The sequence below is a fragment of the Lycium ferocissimum genome, chromosome 9 (genome assembly GCF_029784015.1).
Source record: "Lycium ferocissimum isolate CSIRO_LF1 chromosome 9, AGI_CSIRO_Lferr_CH_V1, whole genome shotgun sequence".
Classification (NCBI taxonomy): domain Eukaryota; kingdom Viridiplantae; phylum Streptophyta; class Magnoliopsida; order Solanales; family Solanaceae; genus Lycium; species Lycium ferocissimum.
This window is the reverse complement of record NC_081350.1, coordinates 40225001-40247018: the sequence shown is the minus strand read 5'-3', so window position 1 is coordinate 40247018 and position 22018 is coordinate 40225001. Positions and strand designations below refer to the sequence as shown.

Below are 22018 nucleotides of genomic sequence, written 5' to 3'. Positions count from 1 at the left end.
AAGCTTTCAAGCGCTGGTCTTTAATTTTTATCCTTCTCTTAAAAAAGTGGTCGAAAATACCCCGAGGTTCTTGATTCAAACCCCCCAGTAAAATAAAAAAAATTCCAAGGCAAGGCCTTCACGAAACCTCTGCCTTAAGGCTTAACATTTGCCCAAAGTTAAGCATATTCGGGCAAAAGTTAGGCCTTAAGGCAGCGGTTTGCCTTAAGGCCTAATTTTGGGCAAACTTAAGGCAAAATTTTGCCCGAATAGACTTAATTTTGCTACGACACTCTGCCTTGTAATTTTTTTTTTGATTGAGCCGAGGTTCGAACCCAGAACCTCAAAGTATTAGGTGAAGAGAAAAAATTAAAGACTAGCGATTTGAGGAACAAAAATTAAAGACCATCCCTTGAATAATGGCAATCGAGGAAATTGCCTGCTGAAATTCTACTAATGGGTAAAGCGGGACGTGAAATCCAAAACAAAACTTTTTTTTGCACGGATTGTCCTTCATTTGGGGTGGTCTTTAAGTTTTGTCCCTCAAATTGGTGGTCTCTTAACTTTTGCCCTCTATCTTTGCAAATTCTGCTTTAAGGCAGAATTTTGCAAATCTGTCCATACAAATTCAAAGGCAGAGGACAAAAAGTAAAGACCACCAATTTGAGGGAAAAAATTAAAGACCACCGCCCCCAGTGAAGGCCAATTCTGTAAATTGCCCAAAAGGAAATCCATTCAGCTAGTTAAAAGGGCCGGCCCATCTTTCCAATTGTGCTACAGTTGGTTCATTACAATTCAGAAACAAGAGATCCAGTTCTGATCCAACTATACATAAAAGCGTCGGCCACGGCTCCCCTCCAGTGCATCTTTGGTCCAATTCCTCCAGTGTCCCATTAGATTGGTGACACATGTTACTTAATAAAATCAACGGGATTGTCCAAATTCATTTTGGGTTTGAAATTTTCATTTCCTCAATCGATAGTTTGGCCTGGGTTCTATCTTTTGCCTCGAAAAGCCATTTACGTCGTCATTTACGCCACTCATCAATAGTTTGACTCATTTACGCCAGAATTTTACAAATCTGTCCATTTTTCATTAACAATGCTTTTATAATACAAAAATTAAAGTCTCACACCAATTCACGACTCAATTTTAAATATCAAATTAAGAAAAATTATACACCACCACCCATAACCATAATCTAGCGAAGGCCAATTCTGCAAATTGTCCAAAAGGAAATCCATTCAGCGGGTTAAAAAGGCCGGCCCATCTTTCCAATTGTGCTACAGTTGGTTCATTACAATTCAGAAACAAGAGATCCAGTTCTGATCCAACTATACATAAACCACCCTTACATCGGCCAAACAATTTCCTTTCTTCCTCCAGTGCATCTTTGGTCCAATTCCTCCAGTGTCCCATTTTTGCTTAACATTCATAAGTGATTACAGTAATTGAAGATTGAACATAAATTACTGTACTAATTTTGGACGGAGTTTAGGAGAATGCAATTAAAGTGGAGTGTTCGTTTAATTAGGATTGTGCGGAAGGAGAATGAAAAACATGGAAGGCACTCTAACGGAAGAAGGGAGCTGGGTTTAGTTCTTTCTGTGTGATATATTGAATTTAGGAAGAAGGAATTTGAGTCATTGATTTTATGAAGTGACACGTGTCACCAATCAAATGGGGCACTGGAGGAACGGGACCAAAGATGCACTAGAGGAGAGCCAGATCCAAAAACGTCAACCAAATTCATAAAAAGAAAATCAGCATGCGCCAAAATAAGCACGTTTGTCATGGCGAATATGGTAAGTATTGGTCACTAGGCCGTTTTCGGTGGATCCACCAAATTTCAGGCCAATCAAAGTCCGTCAACCAAATTCAGAAAAACCAACATGTAATAATACGCACGACAAAAAATCAAATTCATGAATTTGGGTTTCATGACCCCGAAATGCCAAATTAAACATTGTTTGTCTTGGCGACACATGGTGAGTATTGGTCACCAGCCCGTTTCTGATGGGTCCACCAAATTTCAGGCTAATCGGAGTCCATCAACAAATTTCAGGAAAATCAGCATGTACATTAGCACAGGAAAACAACCAAATTCATGAATTCGGCTTTCATGACTTGAAAACGCCAAAATAACCACGTTTGTCATGGCGACACATGGTGAGTATTGGTCACTAGGTCTTTTCCGATGGATCCACCAAATTTTAGGCTAATCGGAGTCCATCAACAAATTTCAGGAACATGAGCATGTACTAATACAGGAAAAACAGCTAGATTCATTTTACGACCCGAAATGCCAAATTAAATGACATTTTTCATGGCGAACATGGTGAATATTGGTCACCAGATCGTTTCCGATGGACCCATCAAATTTCAGCACGAGTGGCGTTGAATATACAAATCTTAATCACTCCACTAATACGATTATCCAAATGTTTCCATATATTAAGACAAGCAGTTGCCGAAGAATTATATTACTTGAAGGATGACACATATATTAGTGGTAGAAGCTAATCTTAAACATATCAAAATAACTTTTCAAGCAACAGTATCCAATATTGTAGTATAGCACTTAATTATATTAATGATCCATTCAGTTAGAAATTTCTTTTGCTTTTGTTTAAACTGACAATATAAGTGAATTGATCAAGCTTTGATTCTCTTTTCTTTGCTAAACAGCTGACAAATGGATCACTGCTAGTGGTTTAATTTTAGGTAAATATATCTAAATATCCAAATGATTGTACTCTTTAGGATTGAAAGCCAAATGGCCGATATGATAGGTTAATTGAATTTCTTGAAAAGCTTGTGTACATATGACATTTGGATGTTCTATAAACTTTAATAGACTAAGGGCTCTATCAACACAAAAAACCATTTATTAGCTTCTATCTATAGAGAAGTACACTTTAAAGTATCTTGCAAATTAGAGAGATCTAGTGGATAGAATTAACATCACCATTTACAGATAAAGATTGATGTCTACTCTATTGTTACCTTTCTTCATTCATGCAATAATAAATTTGCACTGCTCATTTTTCAGTTGACACATGATTGGCTAATTAGGATAATGTACGAGTATATAATTGAAAATATATAATGATACTTAGTAGGCGTTTGGCCATGAAAACCAAATATTTTTCACTTTATTTGAAATTTTGAAGTTGGAGTTGAAGTTTAAGTTGAAGATGGAGTTGTGTTTGGTTATAGTTTTTACAAAGAATATTTGGTTATTTGAATGTACTGAAAGTGAAAACAGGTTTTTAGGTGTTTTTCAAATTCCAAATACAACGAATCTTCATGGTCAAACGTTGATTTCCAAATAAAGTGAAAAAGTTTTCCGGAAAAAAGTGAAAAATTATCATGGCCAAACGGGCCCTTAAATTATGTAGCCTAAGTTTGCTTTGAAGTGTTCCAACTTATGATTCAGGATGTCATCGACGTGTATCATTGAATGGATCAGATCCTACGGGTTGAAATGCACGGATATGTAATTTCGAAACTATCATTTAATTAGTCATATTCGTAGTGCATAAAAATTTAAACCTTGTCACTTCGGAACAGCTTAAGACTTGCGATATTAATTTGAAGTTTCATATGGCTCAAGTCCAGACATATATGAGTTTTTGCATGATCTTATGTAGAAATGCCTGAACTTCAATCATATGAAACTTCAGAAGATTGTAGATGTGCAAAAATTTCAAGAAGATGGGTACAGATCGATTAAATGCTGTGTATACTCTCCGAAATTTTCACACTCCCACCACTCTTAACCAGATGTCTTGAATTTACTATTCTGAGAATGAAAAAAACCTATGTATCATATAGGGAGCATTACCCCTCTTTGATGAGCCTTATTCAGTAGGAATCTGAATTAGTTGAGTTAGTGTTTCATATACTAGATAATTAAAATAATTTATTATTCGGGATGTCTTATGATAATAATCTGCAAATATGGGCATACAATAAAAAATAAATTATAAAGAAGATCTTTCAGTATGTCCAAATCATTTTAACTTCATTTGGGAAACCCAAAGCCTTAACATCAGGTTTAGTAGTTTTTAAATAAAAATTTAAAATTTATCCTTAGCATGCAGAAGCTAGCTTCGACGAAACCTTTTAAAGTTCAAAGAATAACCGAATTAACTAAATAATATATAAGCAGACAAATTAAAAATGGAGCCTATAGCCTATAGGGTGTCCAAACGAAAATGAATAGTGATATGCCATTAAGTAAATTCCAAGAGAAAAAATAAGGTACCACAACTTTTATCAGAATCTATAAGTGATCCACAAATATTGAAGAAAGTCCAGTATAGAAACTCAAGGAAGAGGATAAAGTGTATTCTTTATCTTAAATCATAATCACGGAATTATTATTTTCATTTGGTTGCAAATTAAACATCTTGAAACCATGAAGATTAACAATTCATTCTAAGATCACATTTCTTAATTTTATCGTTCACTCACCATGTCTTTAAACATAACTTATATATCTTGACAACGTTTAGAACTTTTAATTTACACTGTCCATATATTTTGATATGTTGTAGCAGGTTATTTGGCATATTTTTCAGATTATTAATCCTACCTAGTTTTTTACGCTAATGAGTTATAATTGATATTTTAGTGTACATGATAGTGTAATAAGTCTTTTCTATTGTTAGTGTACTGAGGTTAAACACATTGTTTTTAAAAGTAAGATCTAAAGACATGCATGTCCAAAATATATAGAACCCAAAGCATTGTTACGTACTAAAAGACAGTGAATCAAATGGAATTACATTATTAAATTGAGAAAAGCTTAAACATATATCCATATAACATATATCTGTTCAATACATTTTTGCAAAAAAAGCACAAACACAAAATCAAGTTAGGACAAATAAGAAGAATACATTAAGACGGCAAAAAACAAAAAGAAAAAGGAAGAAAATTATTGCCGGCTATGTTCTTAATTACTTGACAGCACAACGCGTTCTTCCAAAAAATCATAATTTCCTTCTTAAAAATCATCATCATTTTTAATCATAAAAGATTATAAAATTACTAAATTAATAAAATCTTTTTTTAATTGATAAAATCTTAGATTTTATAATTTAGATATATGGCCTTTAAAAGCCCCCTTATTGGAAGACTTAGTCATTCCATTGAAAGAGTCTTTGTTTGAACTTAATTAGCTTCAAACACATTAACTTTTAATGGCGAAACTATCACAGCAAAATCAGAGGAACAATTCAAACAACACTATTACTAATAATAATGCAAATAATATTAGTGGTTCAGTGGTTAAGGTGAAAAGAACAAGAAAAACTGTTCCAAGAGACTCTCCTCCTCAACGTAGCTCCATTTATCGCGGAGTTACAAGGTTTAATTTATTTCCTAGAATTATATTTTTGCCTATGAATTATTGTTTTTTATCTTCATGTTGTATATGTTCTTGATTTTGCTATTTAAATTGTTGATGTTTTTGGTTGAAGTATGGCCAGTGAAACTCAAATTCAGGACCTTCTGCCTGCATGGTACTATAATGTTAAAGTGTGTTATCATTTAATCTAAAATTTTGATGGTCGCACATTCCACGTATGGTATGAAAGTAGGCAGAGGTCCTGCGTTCCTTGAACTTATCGAGGAGTCACAAGTTTATTCCCTTGTATTTTGCATGCATGTGAATTAATATATTTTACATTCTTGTCATATAAGTTCTTGATTGTCTATGTTTTTGTTACGTTGTGGTTAGCGAGACTCAAACTCAGGACCTTCTGCTTGCATTTATACTGTGTTGAAGTGTATGACCATCTTATATAAAAGAATAATGGTCACACATTCAACATATGGTATTAGAGCAGACACAAGCCGCGAGTTCCTTGAATTTATCACAAGGTGTATTTCCTTGAATTTGTATATGTTTCATGTAATATATATTTTCTTGATTTGGTTATATAAGTTGATGTTTTAGTTAAAGTTTGGTTAAGTGAGACCGAACGCAAGACTTTTTGTCCGCATTGATATCACGTGGAAATGTGTGACCATTTGATCCTCGTCACACATTCAACATGGTATCAGACTCAGAGCAGATGGGTGTCCTGGATTATTTGAATCTCACTGTCATACGTTGTTAAAAAGAATTTTCACCTGTTTGGACCTCAAAGAATGAGGCCCACACGTGAGATAAGAATTCAACAGTTTTGAGTAATTCAACTTTTTTAATTCAAGAATGTTTATTGATTCAGGCATCGATGGACGGGTAGATATGAAGCTCATTTATGGGATAAAAATTGCTGGAATGAGTCTCAGAACAAGAAAGGAAGACAAGGTTCATAATCTTGAATTTTTTTCCCCTACCATTGCTAATTTTTTTTTTTTTTTCAATTGAATAATGTTCTAAGCTGCTCACTAATTGACTTTTTTTTTTTTTTGGGTTCCTCTGAAATGGTGGGCTCTCATGGAAATAATGCAGTTTATCTTGGTATGTCAAAATAATATTAATAAACTCCTTTTATTTAGTAAGTGAATAAATTAAAATTGAATTAAAATATGGTTAATTTTTTCAGGTGCTTATGATGATGAAGGAACAGCTGCTCATGCTTATGATTTGGCTGCACTTAAATACTGGGGAAGTGAAACCATTCTTAATTTTCCGGTAATAACCTATCTTAATAAAATCCTTTTAATCTTATTTACTTTTACACAGACAAAAAGTTATTGTTTAAAGATTAAATGAAGGTACTAATATTATTCACTTATTTAGCTATCAACCTATGAAAAAGAAATCACAGAAATGGAATGTCAGTCCAGAGAAGAATATATTGGATCCTTGAGAAGGTAAGTCAACTTAAATAGTGTATGTAATTATCTTTCACTAGAAAAAAAGTTCTTTTGTTTTTCCAGCTATTTGTTTGCATAACCTATTGATGTTAATTAAATAAGTCTAAAAAATGCAGGAAGAGCAGTGGATTCTCAAGAGGAGTTTCGAAATATCGTGGAGTGGCAAGGTACCAAATAATAAACCAATTGATATTTTGCATTATTATTCTCTTGGAAGGGCATTTTTGTGTTACCGTCACGTGTATTTCAGATTACTGTATCAAAAATACGTATTAGCGGCGAACAACTTCAATTGCTACAGTTGAAATGTATCGCTAATCCTATCTAACGAAGTGATTATTTGTTTAAAAAAGTATTGTTAGCTACGTATTACAATGTAACGATAAATTAGAGATGATTTTCATAGCTAACACATGTTTTTTTTCCTATAGTGGATAAAATTCATTGCTTCTAGTTCGGACTATAGATATGTGTAAAATTGGCATATTTATATAAAGCATAACACATTGATTCTAAATCTTGAATTAGATAGTACTGATAAAAGCATAAATGCAATCGTTTTGCTCCGGGAGACTCATAATCACGTATTTGAGAAAAGGAGAGACCAAGATAGAAAATTAATCAACAATATGTGAATAAATATTCTTTCTTAATCAGTGAAATGATCATATTTTGAGAATGATTCTGACGAGAGTTGATTTCATTAGTTGTTCCTAAAATCTTCATATAATGTGAATGAACAGGCATCACCATAATGGAAGATGGGAAGCTCGAATTGGCAGAGTTTTTGGCAACAAGTACCTTTACCTTGGAACATATGGTAAGTATCGCTCAACCTTTCCATAATCATATATACTCATTTTAAAGTTACTAATCTTCCATTTTATGAATAGTTAATTGTAATTATCTTTTTGATAACACGGCAAATTATTGGCTCGTTATCGGCCAATAATATTGTTAAGAGGATTTCAGAAGTGATTTATGTATTATTAAAAAAACTACTTAACAAAAGAACTGAGAACATTTAAAAGTAATATACGGGCATCATCACAAGGCATGCATATCTTTGAAGCTCATTCTGTTTGGCATTTGTGTTAAAATCATTTTTTTTATAATTCTAGTACAACAATATTTTGATGTCGTCTTCAATAACACCAAGTAAATAAGAGCACACATTACCAGTTTGCAAGACTAGATAAAGAAACTGCCACATACCACAGTCGAATTAGTCGTTAGAATCTTTTATCAATGTTAGATATCAGAGCTTACTTTTATTTATTTAATTATATTTTCTATACGTTCCTTTACATGCGAGCCTGGTTATTTGTTCATGAGTTAAGCACGCTAAAATTCTTTTTTGATAATTATGCTCTTTTGTTTTTCAGCTACACAAGAAGAAGCTGCAACTGCATATGACATGGCAGCTATTGAATATCGTGGACTAAATGCTGTGACCAATTTTGACCTTAGCCGTTACATCAAATGGCTAAAACCTAACAACAACAATAACAACAACAACAACAAAAACATCGATCAGTCAACCCCTCATGTTGAAACTAACATGATCCCAAGTCCAAATCATAGTATTGGATCAACCTCTACTTCGACCAAGGCCACGACCTCGACCTCTGCCTCTGCAGCTCTTGTTTATCCCCACCTACAACTTACCTCAGGTACCACTATACTTAATGCCTCGATATCTCAAACCCGACCATCTTCTGCCACGTCAGCCCTTGGGCTACTGCTCCAATCCACCAAGTTCAAGGAAATGATGGAAATGACCTTAGCGGCCGAGTGCCCGCCTGCACAGGTCGAATTATCCGACCCGGACCAGCCACAAAGTAGTAGCTTCCCTGAGGATATGAAAACTTATTTTGATACTCAAGAATTTGGTAATTTTGGTCATGATCAAGGAGAGGATATGATTTTTAATGAGATCAACTCCTTCATGCAACCACTTTTAGAATTTGAGTTTAATGCTTAGTCAGTTAAATTAATCTTTTTTGCTTTCTTAATTTCAAAATATTTATGAGAAGATAAGGGGAAATTCTTACATAGGAAGTGTTCACATCATTAATCCATCCAATCACCAAGAAGGAGCTTCTCTTGTTGCTGATGTACACTTCCTATTTAAGTATTTTCAAGATGTGATTTAGGGAATATTGTTAAGGAGAATTTGTATTGGTTATTGCAGAGTATTATTATTTGTAGATAGATGAAATAAATCACTTCACCTCAAACATTTGTTGTTTATTTTCCTTTGAAATAATAAATTCTCGTAGTTTCTTTCACATGTTTACTTGGCTCGTTTATGTAAATTGATACGTCTATATTTAGAATTTGATTATTCCATGCCATTTTTTAAGACATTAAAGCCGTCTTGTGGTTGCAGAAGGCTTGACATGAACCCCTACCACGTATATTAATTACCAAACTATAAAGGAAGGGATATTAACCCAAACCTTCTCACAGCCTACGTGTGATTCAGATATGCCCGGTTCATATATTAAACTTTGAATGCAAAAGCTTATAGATGATAATTGTGTGGTAGAGCGTTCGTTAGTGCAAAAATGTTTTAATTTCAAGATTTGATACAAAAAGTGACAACTATTTTTGGATGAATGAAATATAAAGATGCTTTATTTTCTTGAACCTGATATTATTTGGACATAGAGTATTAAAACATGCATACCCTAGCAATTTGGTACTATATTCTAGTCTGTTTTCGAACTTAAAAATTTGTCCAATTTAACTTTGTAATAAGTCGCATAAATAAGTTATGGAGATAAGTACGTAACTTCACTGGCAAGAATCAGATATGGGAGAGAGAAAGAGATAAGTGAGAAGAATTTGCGTTAAGTACGGATATTTACTTAAAAGTCAACATGCGAACAAGTAGAATTATACAAGTATAAGGTTTCTTTGATAGTTCCTACAAAAGTTTTCGGTGTAAATTTTTTATTAACATTATCTTTTATTTTTTTACTTATGCTTACTAGTTTTTAAATTTTCTTTTTCTCTCTCTACGTTAATTGGCCCACTCTTTTCCAAGAAAATTGGAAAAAGAACACGTGTATCTTGTAATCCAAATCGAAGATTAAGTGGGATTACCGAAATATTAGTATTAATACACAGCATTCCTCCTAGCTCCCTCTTACTCAAACCCTAAAATATCTCATTGAACATTACTAGCATTGCTATGGCTTCATCAGATTATGAATATGATCGTGAATGGAAAAACATCTTGCCCATAGGCTTCCAATTTGTGCCAAAAGACGAAGAACTGTTTATGTATTTGAGACTTAAGAGTTGTAATGGTAAAATTCCACCTGGGATTTTCACTGATCTTGATATTTATTACTATACACCTCAGGAGCTATTTGCAATTGGTACACTTTCCTAACCCTAGCTAGCAATTTTTTATTTTTATTTTTTGAATTTTTTTCTCCCCTTAATTACTATCACAATTCATAACTTTTAGCCTCTTCAAGCAGTCAACCTCCGCAAATTACTCATTTTTTTGTAGTGAGTTCTGAAACTTTTCTTAAAGAATTAGGGGAAAGAGTTCAAATTTGTCGCTTTACTATCTGAAATTGCTTAGTTTAATATGTCATTGCACTTTTTAGGTTGTTCATGCCCTTGTCGCTAGCGAATTATCTCGTACTTGCCCTTGTTAACTTATTACGGAGCTAGGACATGAAATAGGTGGAGTTTTCCAAGTACTGTCCAAATTCTTTATTTATTTATTTTTTATTTTTATTTTTATTTTTTGTTTAAAGGTCTAAATTTATCCTCATTTTTTTACTCTAGTTTAAAATTGTCCTCTGGTCGGAGCTCTGTCAGGGTTCAAGGGCAAAAACCGAGTCTTTTTCTAGTAACAAGAATAATATTAAATCAAAAGTTTAATGAAAGCCGAATTTTGAGTAGTACATCGCCAAGTTTGATCCTTTTCCCGAGAACTATTGTTCAAGAATGATTGTGTATACTACTCAATCTCTTCAACTCCATTAGGTTTCAAGGGCAAAATCGAATCTTTTTCTAACAACTGGATTAATATTAAACAAAAAGTCTAATGAAGGCCGAATTTCAAGAAGTACATGGCCAAATATTTAGTAGTATATGGTCAAATTTGATTCTTTTCCTAAGAATTATGGTTCAAGAATGATTGTGTATACTAATTCGAGGTTTTCTTTGTTTTTTTTATTTTTTATTTTTTTTGTCAGGGAATGTTGAAAAACATTGGGGTGGACGTACGTACATCTTTACTCCACTAATAAAGAAGTATAGCATAGGAGGAAAAATGCAGAGAACTATACATTCAGGAAAAGGTTTTTGGAAAGCCTCACAAGCACGTAAGACAATATCCAAAAACTGTAATCCTGATAAGCAGACGTGTGAGTCTAGCTTTACAAAACAATCCCTTGTCTACTACGAAGGTTCGAAGAGTGCAAGTGGCAAAAAAACTTCTTGGCTTATGTCGGAGTATAGGTTTCCGGTGGGTGATCCTCGACCATTATTCAATGGGGTACGTAAACTTCTTACCGCGCTTCGACCTCTCTATAACAGTATTCCTTTATAATAACATTTCACTATAATGATCGAGTTTTTTTTTTTTTTGAATCAATTTTTCATAATGTTATGTTAATATTATATATTCTTTATAACAACATTTCACTATACATAATACACATTGAGTATATATGAACACTCTAACCTGATTAGGACATAGACAATATACTCTTATTCGATTATTCATAAAGAAAATTCTCTAACTCTTTAGTTTCTTTCTTATTTTTGAAATATGTTCATGGATATATATGGCTGATATGTATATTTTTTTGTTTTGTAGACAGATCATGAGCTAACACTTTGTGTGATCTACTATAATTACACAAAGAAGGATCCTGAACAAGTAGCTATGCTAACAGAGTCTGACCCCATTAATGCTCCTCCACAAACTCCAATAAACCAAAATTTTGATCAACCACCATATACTTTGCACATCCCCCATAATCCTGATTATAATTATGATCATAATACTTCCCATCAAGAAAATCCATCTTACCCATCTTACTACCCTAATTTTTTCCCCAATGGTATCCCTCTCCAACAATACCAACATCTCGTAAATAGGGCTGCAACTACAATCTTCGACAGGTGGCCAGTTGAATATCCTTCATCACAAAATTATACTGACATTGCTACCACTTCAACCGTGCAGCCAAGTTTTGTGGAAAATCTTGATATTTCTTCCTTCAGTGCTCAAAATTATGATTTTCATGGAATTGATCCATCCATATATCTCAATTTTGAAAATTCTTATTATGCGGGGCATGAAGAAATAGGTCATATTGCAAATAGTAATGCTGATATTGTTGACCAAAATAAATTGGAAACATATGTGGCCCCAATTTCTCAAGATGATCAGAAACCATTAAGTGATGGCCAAGATTATAATCATCAGCAGCTAAAGATGAAGAAGATCAGAGTATAAAGACTCATATGTCACAATGGAGTTTCACATATGTAAAGTGTTTTTTTTTTTTTCTTCCTAATTTTTGGAACTATTTAAATTTACGTGTATTAAGTTCGCCAATCCATCTGCTGTCAAACATGTTGTGCAATCGAGTTTCAAGCATATTGGCAATGATAAACATATATAGAATAGATTCAGTTTAGATTTATTTGAAAGCAGTCATATACATTATATAGCTCTTCTTTCATGAGGAAAAAATGTTACTACTATGAAAAATATAAGAGAACACGCCTAGGACTTCAAGACCATAAGCTATATTCTTACTTCTCATGCATGCACATATTCTCGGAAATATTAGAGATGATAACACCAAGAAGAATATTTTATGCACCAAATAAAACAAAATAATTAACAACAAAAGAAGACATTGAGTTTTGGTTGAGAAAAGTTGGTTCAAGACATGCGATGAATGCAATAATTTTAGAATAAATTTCCATTGTTATCCAGGTCAAATCGCATAAGTTGGGATTTCCGACAGAAAATTTTCGTTAGAAACATCTCCGATGAGTGCTTTTCCGTCTGATTTCGGGAATTAACAGATTGCCAATAGTGAATAGAAGTGCGTGGGAACTCTTAAATATTAATGTCTAGCTTTTGCAGGAATTAGAATGAACAAAGTGACAATGCATGCGTGCAAAGAGTCAACAGATGAACATTTCAAGTATAGATTTCCTGTTAAAAGGAAGGTATCTATAGAGATTCAGAAACTATAAACTAACATACATTTTCAAGACTAGATATACCCAGATAGGACGACACCTTCGCAAATAAATATGTATATCATTTAAAGAAGGGGTAACACCTTTTATAAAATATTATGTCTCGTCTAAAAGCATTTTAAAATTCGAATGATCTTCGAAATGAGTACCAACACACATTACGAATGACCTTATATAACATGCATTATAGCCTGAGGCTTAGTTATACTATGACTAGGGGTGTACAAAGCAAACCGACAAACCGCACCAAACTGATAATCTGAACCAAACCGAGAAAAACACCCGACTAGTGGTTTGGTTTGACTTGGTTTGATTTTAAAAAGAAAAACCCGAACACTATTGGTTTAGTTTGGTTTTAACTAAAAAAAGTCAAACCGAATCAAACCAACCCGACATTACATTTATAAAATTTCAAACATATTTGTACATAAAAATATTTATTTATAATGTAATTTATAAATGTTTATTTAACTTTTTCATAGTTTTTGTCTTACATATTATTTCAAGCTTGGAATTAGAATTTTGAATGGTCTAATAAGTTCTATAACCCATTAATGATATTAGTAACTCAAATAAAACTCAACAAAAATTAAATCAATACTAATGCTAACAAAAGAATTCATATCTAACACTGGAATGACAATAATATTGATATCTATTCTTTAGTTTTATAGTATTAGTTTAGAAAGTGAAAATACATAACTTAATTTTTTTTTCTTTAATATCTAGTCATGTAATTAATGCTTATTAGCCGTACTCATTTTAGCATGACTTAGTACTTTTAGATTATGATCATTTTCTACATGCCTTATAAATTAGTCGTATTTATTGTAGCTTGACTTAGTACTTTTATTTTATGCAATTTCATTAATTTTTTCCGTTGAATATTTTAGTACAATGTCATCTCTCATCTCGCGTTTTGTGTTATTTTCTTAATAAATATCTTAATTAGATAGTCGTATCTTACTAGGACTAAAGAAATATTTGAAGTACAAGTTATATGTTTTGTATGAAGACTTTACCGGAAAAAAACCCGAAAAACAAAAAAAAACCGAGAAAACCCGAGGTTGAAAAACCCAACTTTTATTGGTTTGGTTTGGTTTATAGATTTAAAAACCCAATGCAATTGGTTTGATTTGGTCTTTAAAAAATCCGAACCAATCCGGTCCATGTACACCTCTAACTATGACTCTAAAATAGAGTCCTACGCAACTATTCGCAAAGCTGAAGCTTATCAAAATTCAAATATATATATAAAAGGTTTATCTAGGACTGTAAAGTAATTAGCTGTTTGTCAACTAATAACTTTGTAAAATATGTTTTGACTAAATTCGAAATGTTAATAGTTAAAACCTTTAAACAAAATGTGAAGATAAATATATACACACATCAATGTACCTGCATTACTTTGCGAAGTTCAAATTCATAGAAAACCATAGTAATATGTGTTGACACCCAATTTTGTCCCTGCTTTATTTAATTTACTCGGGTTTCTAAATTTACTGACGAGCTAAATACTTTATTTTCACTATTTTATTACTACTACTATTAATATCGTTACTTTTATTTTCAACATTATGAGCATTACTTTACCGCAAATTTTAAACGGTTAGTCATCGTTTCATTTTCGGGTTCGGACTCGCCAAATTAATTACAAGACAACACTTTGTTAAATTCTTGTTTTTCCACATATTAATCATTAAGTGTCTTCACATATCATATATTGTACTATTTATCAAATTAGAAGCCCAAGAATAATTAAATAGCGGAGGAAGAATCCACAATTTTCGCCAAATTAATGGCCCAAAATACAAACACAATATTTTTCAACTCTATCACCCCACACTTTAATTAATTGGACCCCCACATTTCTTGAAATCAGACCAGCCCAATCCCATTTTTTACCCGACCCGGTCCGGCCCACCCACCTTATTTCTCCCTATTCTTTTACCCTAATCTCTTCTCCTCTCCTTTCTTTTCTTCACCAGCCGCCTCCCTCTTTCTCTTTCTCTCGTCTCTCTCTCTCTACGCTCTCTCATCTCTCTCACGCTCCCTCCACTCACCGCTGTCCCCCACGCCTCTGCCATTTCCACTCACCTCACGCCCTGTCCCCCGCTCCTCTCTCTCCTCATCTATAAAAGGAGAGGAGCTTACAACTTGAAAGGGGGATTCAAGGTTTATATCTTTGATTACTACTCTAAATCTAGAACTGGTTTTGAATTCTATTCTGTTTTCAATTCTTTGGCAGCCACTTTAACCATTCCTAATTATTTTTTTACAATTTCACTCACTACACTTGGGAACACCCAGTTGAAAACTAAGTCGCATTACTCTTTCGACTTGTCACTTTAAGAACGAGAGTGGATTCGAGACGCCCGTCCCTGCTTCACTGCACCACAAACAGGTCGGTCAATCTCCCTCCGTTATCTGTTTATTAGCGGCCTATGTATTTTCCTGTTCGTTTCACATGTTGATGTGTTTCATTTGTCCGATAATTAGCTGTTAGGTTGGTTTGATGTTTGTTAATGTTAATAGATGACTGTGCCAGTTTCGGCTTAGATTCGGCTTGTACAGGTTCATATATGTTTAGCATATGAATTAGTTGGTTAGCTTAGCCTTAATGTGTGTTGATATACATCTATTTGAATATTAGATTTAAAGGGATAATTGGTTGGCATGAATGTGGCAAATGAGTTTAAATATTTACATCATCAGTTTCGAATCTGTTAAAATCATTGATGATTACCGTAGTTAAAAGCCTCTTTTGCCTCTTTGTTGTTGCTGTTGTCATTATTTAAACAACTAAGTGTTCTGCAAAAGTTTTAAAGACGAATAAGCTTTCTAAAGTTGTTTAAAACTTCAAATCTTTTATTTCTATCCAAGTGCGAATCAAACTCACGAGGTTGAGTTATAGCTTGTAATCTGTAAAAGTCACCTCCCTTTCTCTGTTTCTCTCAGTATAATGCCAAAGTAACCTGAAACTCGGTTTTCCTTCGTTTTGTGTTTAAGTGGTAACTGATTTGTCACCTCTAATAGAGTCAGATGATTTACAAGAAGTGTTCAATCTAAAGTATGTCTTCTGAATGCTTGAACCCTTCCAGTTCCTTTGAGTTTCGAACCGTCTTTCATCCTGATGAGATAATCTAAGTGACTAACTATTATTTCTTTAAGATTTGATCGAGATCAAGTTGTCTTTCGAGTACATGTTCAGTTAAGTATGTCTTTTAAAACAGTTTAATGGAATCTTCCAATCCTTCGCCTTTGCCTCTGTTCACTATGTTTATTTATTGTCGAGACTAGTTGCATTTTCAACTTTGATTAAACCAACTCGATATTTTAATTATGATCAGTGGCTGTTTTATCTTGTCATGTAATGTTCACTTATTCTCCCTCCTTCTATTTTCTAAGCTTATGTGTGGATGTAGCTTGTAGCATTTTCGTTTCCCTGCTATGGCTTTTAGTACTTAGTTCTGCTTATAGATCACAGTTTTGGTTAGTGTCGTACTTGGGTTGCTGTTTGTATTTGGTGTTGAGCAATTTTCCCCTGCTGGCCATCTTTTTCAGATTTCGTCCTTATGTAGTTTATTTTGTTTGTTGATGCTTTTGGTTGTCTTTCCTTAAAACTCAAATCATGATTAGGTAGGTTCTTTCTGTGGTTGTTTCTTTTGCTTCTAGTATCGATTAGCAATCTGATACTAAGTCTTAAAAATCAAAGTGGTAATGATAGTTTTGTTTGTTCGGTAGTCTCAAGCCTTATTTATTTCGCTTCCCTTCATCCCTGCCTAATCGGAAATCTCTGCGAAATACACTAAGATCTGTTTTGGTGTTGTAATAAGGTTCATTGGTAGTTTAACTGGTTAACTCTACACATCTGTCGATAGTTCAGCTAATTAAATCCGCTGTTTTTCATAAAGGAATATATCGTATATACATAGTTTATACATCACTGATCTGTCCCTTCTTTTGAATTTATATGCCTAGCCCTATGTAACACCCCGTACCATTAACTCGGACCTTGAGCATGATCCTAGACCAAAAGAAACCAAAAGAAAACACGAGCCTAGACTAGCATCACTCGCGAATCGCATGTGCCACATGCGAGTCGCAGTGGTGTCGCATCCGCCGACCGAGAGGTGCCAAGGAAGATACGTGCACCACATGCGACACCACGCGCGATTCGCATTACACACGCGAGTCGCATATGTCATCGCATCCGGTGAGAGAGGTACCAAAGAATGACGCGAAGGTATGCAAAAGACTCGCGACTTCGGCTCGGTGCAACATGCGACCGCATGTTGCACATGCGACATTACGTGCGAATCGCACATGGTGCACGGGGTATTTGTGTCCGAAAGTTTTCCTCGTTTTTGGACACCCTATAAATAGGTTTTCTAGTGGTCTCGGGACTCATTATTCAAATAGCTAAATCATTGGTATTCCTTGTGGAGCACATGCAAGTGTTGATTAAACATCTCCTAGGGATTTCTTACTTTTTTGGTATCTCCTCCACCCAACATTTTTGGTAAACCCTAACTAAAACCGTTCAAGATTCAAGAATCAAGAATTGGGGGAATACTTCAGAAACTCAGGTCTCTAATTCAAGTGTTGAAGCAATTAAGGTATGTAGAACTTCCATCCACATGTGGGAATCTCTACGTTCTTCCCCATGCTCCGTTTCTTGATATTCATGAAGCACAAACCCTGGGCATTAAACCTAACATATTGGTAGCCCATATTTATGTATTTATGTATATGAATTTTGTATCTATATTCGTTATTGTATTCCTAATCTTCCATTACCTGTTATTAGAACCCTAGTTTAATCCAGTCAATCATGAATTCTTCTCTCATGCATTCTCATTATGTTCATAGGAAAGTTTATGATTTTATGTAGCAAGTTGCAAGCATGTTTTCAAGTCAAATTTTATATCTATATATTTATGAACCATTGTTTCTACTCACGAATCAAGAACATGTTTACAAGATTATGACAAGTTATCTCATGAAACCATATTGCAAGTTATTTCGTGAAATCATGATTACAAGTTATTACAAGCTCTTTCACGAAATTCATGGGCTTCTTAGCCAACTATATCATGTTCATGTTTTTGGGATTGCTTAGTTAACCGAGAAGGCTCGTATAGCCCGAAACTACGTTGCCACCGTAGGACAAGGGTTGTCGCAAGCAGGCAACACCTTCATTACGCAAGCTTTGATCCTTACATGCTTATTTTCACGTAAATCTCATATCCCCCGGCAAGGTGCGAGTGTTCTCCGGGTAGGCGCAAGTACCGCATCATGTTTTGTCTGCTATACCTATAGCATTTCCCCACGTTGGCGTTAAGTTTTATATTCATGTATTTTCATTGAATTACTGTTTTCAGACTTTACTCACGTTTCATGCTCATGTCCAAGTTACATTCAGTTTCCGTTCATGTTCTATACCTATGTATGCCATGCTCTTCATTTCAGCAAGTTTTACATACTAGATTATTCACCATGTACTAACGTCCCTTTTGCCTTCGGGCCCGACTTCACTTGCGATACCGACTTTCGTAGCATACGCGTGGTGCAGATCACCTCGCATCGCCCATCGTGAGCCCCACTCCTCCTGTTCCACACGAGTTCATATATATTTAGTATGCAGCTTATGGTAGTCAGGGCCATGTCCTGGTAGTGAGTATTCGACATGTTTTAGAGGTTTCATAGATAGATGTTAGTTTACGCAGTCGGTGCATCCACGTTGGTGCATTATTATGTTTTCATAATGTTTCATGCTATGAGATAATTTCAAGACTTTATTCCGCAAATTATATTTTCATGATTTATTTAAATTGCGTCACATAGATATGTTGTTTGATGCCCATGTTGACAAGCAAGCCATACGAGGTTCGCTCTGACACATGCAAGCAAGGCCCGAGTGCCGTGTTACGCCTGTGCCATGGTTCGGGGCGACAAAGCTTGGTATCGTAGCCTAGTGTTCGCAGTCTTTAGGGAGTTCATGAAACCGTGTCCAGTCGGGGGTCACTTTATATGTGTGAGGGCCCCATACATATAAACAATGTTGACCACCAAGACATCCAGTGATTGTCTCACTTCTTTCATATTTTAGATCGTGCGTTTAGAGCATTACTTTTTAGGATATCCTTCTAATTTGCGTGTACGTATTTTCAGAAAATGCCTTACAAGAGAACGTACAAGAAAAGGAACACAGCCACCAGCCAAAGGGCTAGCGTGGAAGCAACTCGCGAAGAGACCGTTCCGACTCAGACAGCAGCCCCAACCGCTTCCAAGTTACCAATTCTCCCATCGATACGGACGGAGATGTTGAATGCTATCAACATGCTCACACAACCCGGTAAGAAATTGTGCCCAACGTCGAACCGGTCAAGTTCAGTGCATAATGGAGAGTCTTCTAGGACTAAGGATTTCCTCGTAACGAATCCCGCCTTCACTTGTGGACAAAGAAAGACGAAGACCCTCAGACTACATAGCTCTCTTCTGTAAGATCTTCGTAATTATGGCAACATGAACCGAAGGAGCTACTTTTCGAGCTCATCCCCAGCAGCATTGCTAACACCTGGTACGAATCTTGGGAATTATCCCGAGGTGAGGGTGCACCCGATGCTACATGGGATGAGTTTGCAAGTGCATTCCCCGGGACCACTTCATGCGCAAGAGGTCGTGAAGCTAAGGTCGAGCACCTCGAAGCTCAAACGAACGGGCATCGCTCAGGACTACTATTTGGAGTTTGCCTTGGCCCTGCCAAGCATGCTTCGTATATGGTACCGTATATGAGGGCGAGAGCGAGAAGGTTTGTTGAGGACTTGATTCTCATTTGTATGACGGGGCCAACATTGGTTTACGCGGAACGACTATCTCCAAGACGGTTGCTTTCGTGGGTGGCAACGAGACGAGGTTAAAAAGGAGTGAGGAAGCCTTTGCAAAAGAGAAAGACAAGGAGTTCAACAAGAGGGTCAAGTCCACCGGGACAACACGGAACAGAAATTCTTTAACAATGTGTCGCCAGGACCCGCCCTCCGTCCACGTTAGTGCTCCAGCTTCAAGTTCAGGGAGAGATAACCGCGCAGAAGCACTGTGCCGTCGCCCTCGGGCCTCAAAGCGCCGCGACTCGTGAGTAACTCACCAATCCGATTTGTGCTAAGTGTGGAGGAGAGGCATCCCCTGGGAGTGCCGCTGGGATCAAACATTTCCGACATGGCGGGGCGCGGCCGGCGGCGATATTCAGCGAGATCGGCTCTTCGCCGACAGGTACGCAGGTAATCGGACCCGGGCCGATAAATTCGTTCTGCTCTCGTAATAATCAAACTCTCGTGCAGACGTGCACCGCTAGATCCGGCAACGCAGCGGTGGCCCAAACCGCCAGGCTTTGACCTGGCGTCGGATACCGATGCTCGTACCGATGTTGTCACTGGTGTACGCTCACCGTTTTCGCCGATGTCTATGCTCTCACGGACCCCGGATCCACCCTATCCCATGTCACCCTTATGTTACAGAAAAATCGGGTATCGAACCCGAAAAGCCTAAAAAGAACCTTTTGCTGTCAACCTGGCCGCGAGCCCGTCATAGCCCGACGTGTCTCATAAGGGTTGGCCAATAGTAGTCTATCATCATGCGTGATTCCAAAACGACTTACGTGAGTTGGAAATGGTAGATTTGGATGTAATCATGGGCATGGACTCGTTATATTCATGTTAATGCGGCCGCTGATCAGTAGAACTAAACCGTAAATTTCAAGTTTCCTAACGAGCCGCCTCTAGAAAGGAAGTGGTAATTCAGCAAGCCCTAAGGGTAGGTTTATCTTTACCTCAAGGCAAGAAAATGGTGTTCTAAGGGTTATATTCATCATCTCGTTCGGATTAGGCCTTCCTGTGCCCCAACTCTTCACTACCGTTGTTAACGCAGTTTCCGTGCTCTTCCCGAGGATCTTCCCCTAATCCCTCCCGATAGGGAAATTGATTTCGTAATTGACCTACCCCCCGGTACGAAACCTATATCTATTCCACCTTATAGGATGGCTCCAACAATTACGAGATTTTTTAAGGCTCAACTCAAAGCATCTTCTAGACAAGGGTTCGACCAGACCCAGTGTCTCTCCATGGGGTGCCCTGGGCTCTTTGTGCGCAAGAAAGATGGTTCTTTGTGTATGTGCATTGACTATCGCCAGCTCAATAAAGTCACAATCAAGAATAAATACCCCTCTTCCACGAAGGTGTTCCCTGCGTGTCACCACTACGGGAGTAAATGAATATCATCTACGAAGACAATGACAGCAGTGTCGAGGGTATTTGCTCAACACTCTATTCATGAGGTCCACAACGTCAGCTTCTGGGCATCGTCAAACCGAAGGACATGACACGTAATTCGAAATGACCATATCCGGGGTTCTTAAAAGCCGTCTTAGGAATATCTCGTTCCTTAACCTTGGGTACCGATGGTAACCCTCGAACGGAGATCTATCTTGGAGTAACATTGGGCACCCCGAAGTACCGATCAAATAAGTCATCTATTCGTGGAAGTTATAAGTATTTATTCTTGATCGTGACTTTATCGAGTCACGATAGTCAACGCACATACGCAAAGAACCATCTTTCTTGCGCACAAAGAGAACTCGTTCTACGATAGGACACCGGGGTCCGGGACAAACCCTTGCTCCGAAGATTCGAGCCGAGCCTCGTTTCCGTAATTCAAACTTTGTTTCTCATCCCATAAGGTGGAACAGACATGTGTTTCGTACCGTGTTGTGGTGTCAATTGCGAAATCAATTTATCAGAGGGATTCCGGAAGATCTCGGGAAAGACTCCTCCTGAAACTCATTAACAATGTATCGATCGAAGTAGCCGGCTCGTTCGAATCCCTAACCCGAACGTGATGATAGATATAACCCTTAGACACCATTTTTCTTGCCTCGAGGTAAGAGATAAAC

General features: G+C 36.2%; 2 protein-coding genes across 2 annotated transcripts; both read left to right on the top strand.

Moving 5' to 3' along the window:
• The first annotated feature begins 5189 nt into the window (after positions 1–5189).
• LOC132069507 (AP2-like ethylene-responsive transcription factor At1g16060) lies at positions 5190–8800 on the top strand. The gene is made up of 8 exons (XM_059462845.1): positions 5190–5356; positions 6222–6304; positions 6449–6457; positions 6543–6631; positions 6740–6813; positions 6933–6983; positions 7560–7636; positions 8202–8800. Exons 1-8 carry the CDS (start codon positions 5190–5192, stop codon positions 8798–8800), a joined length of 1149 nt encoding a protein of 382 aa, XP_059318828.1.
• A 1215-nt stretch (positions 8801–10015) lies between these two features.
• On the top strand, positions 10016–12310 carry LOC132031911 (NAC domain-containing protein 35-like). Its single transcript, XM_059421779.1, has 3 exons — positions 10016–10205; positions 11040–11341; positions 11666–12310. Exons 1-3 carry the CDS (start codon positions 10016–10018, stop codon positions 12308–12310), a joined length of 1137 nt encoding a protein of 378 aa, XP_059277762.1.
• Positions 12311–22018: the final 9708 nt, after the last annotated feature.

Excerpts from the sequence above, each read along its gene's own strand:
- LOC132069507 (XM_059462845.1), top strand. The coding sequence starts at position 5,190 with ATGGCGAAACTATCACAGCAAAATCAGAGGAACAATTCAAACAACACT. Across the intron at positions 6,632-6,739 it reads AAACCATTCTTAATTTTCCG|CTATCAACCTATGAAAAAGA; the intron begins GTAATAACCTAT and ends TCACTTATTTAG. Across the intron at positions 6,984-7,559 it reads AAATATCGTGGAGTGGCAAG|GCATCACCATAATGGAAGAT; the intron begins GTACCAAATAAT and ends GTGAATGAACAG.
- LOC132031911 (XM_059421779.1), top strand. The coding sequence starts at position 10,016 with ATGGCTTCATCAGATTATGAATATGATCGTGAATGGAAAAACATCTTG. Across the intron at positions 10,206-11,039 it reads TCAGGAGCTATTTGCAATTG|GGAATGTTGAAAAACATTGG; the intron begins GTACACTTTCCT and ends TTTTTTTGTCAG. Across the intron at positions 11,342-11,665 it reads CTCGACCATTATTCAATGGG|ACAGATCATGAGCTAACACT; the intron begins GTACGTAAACTT and ends TTTGTTTTGTAG.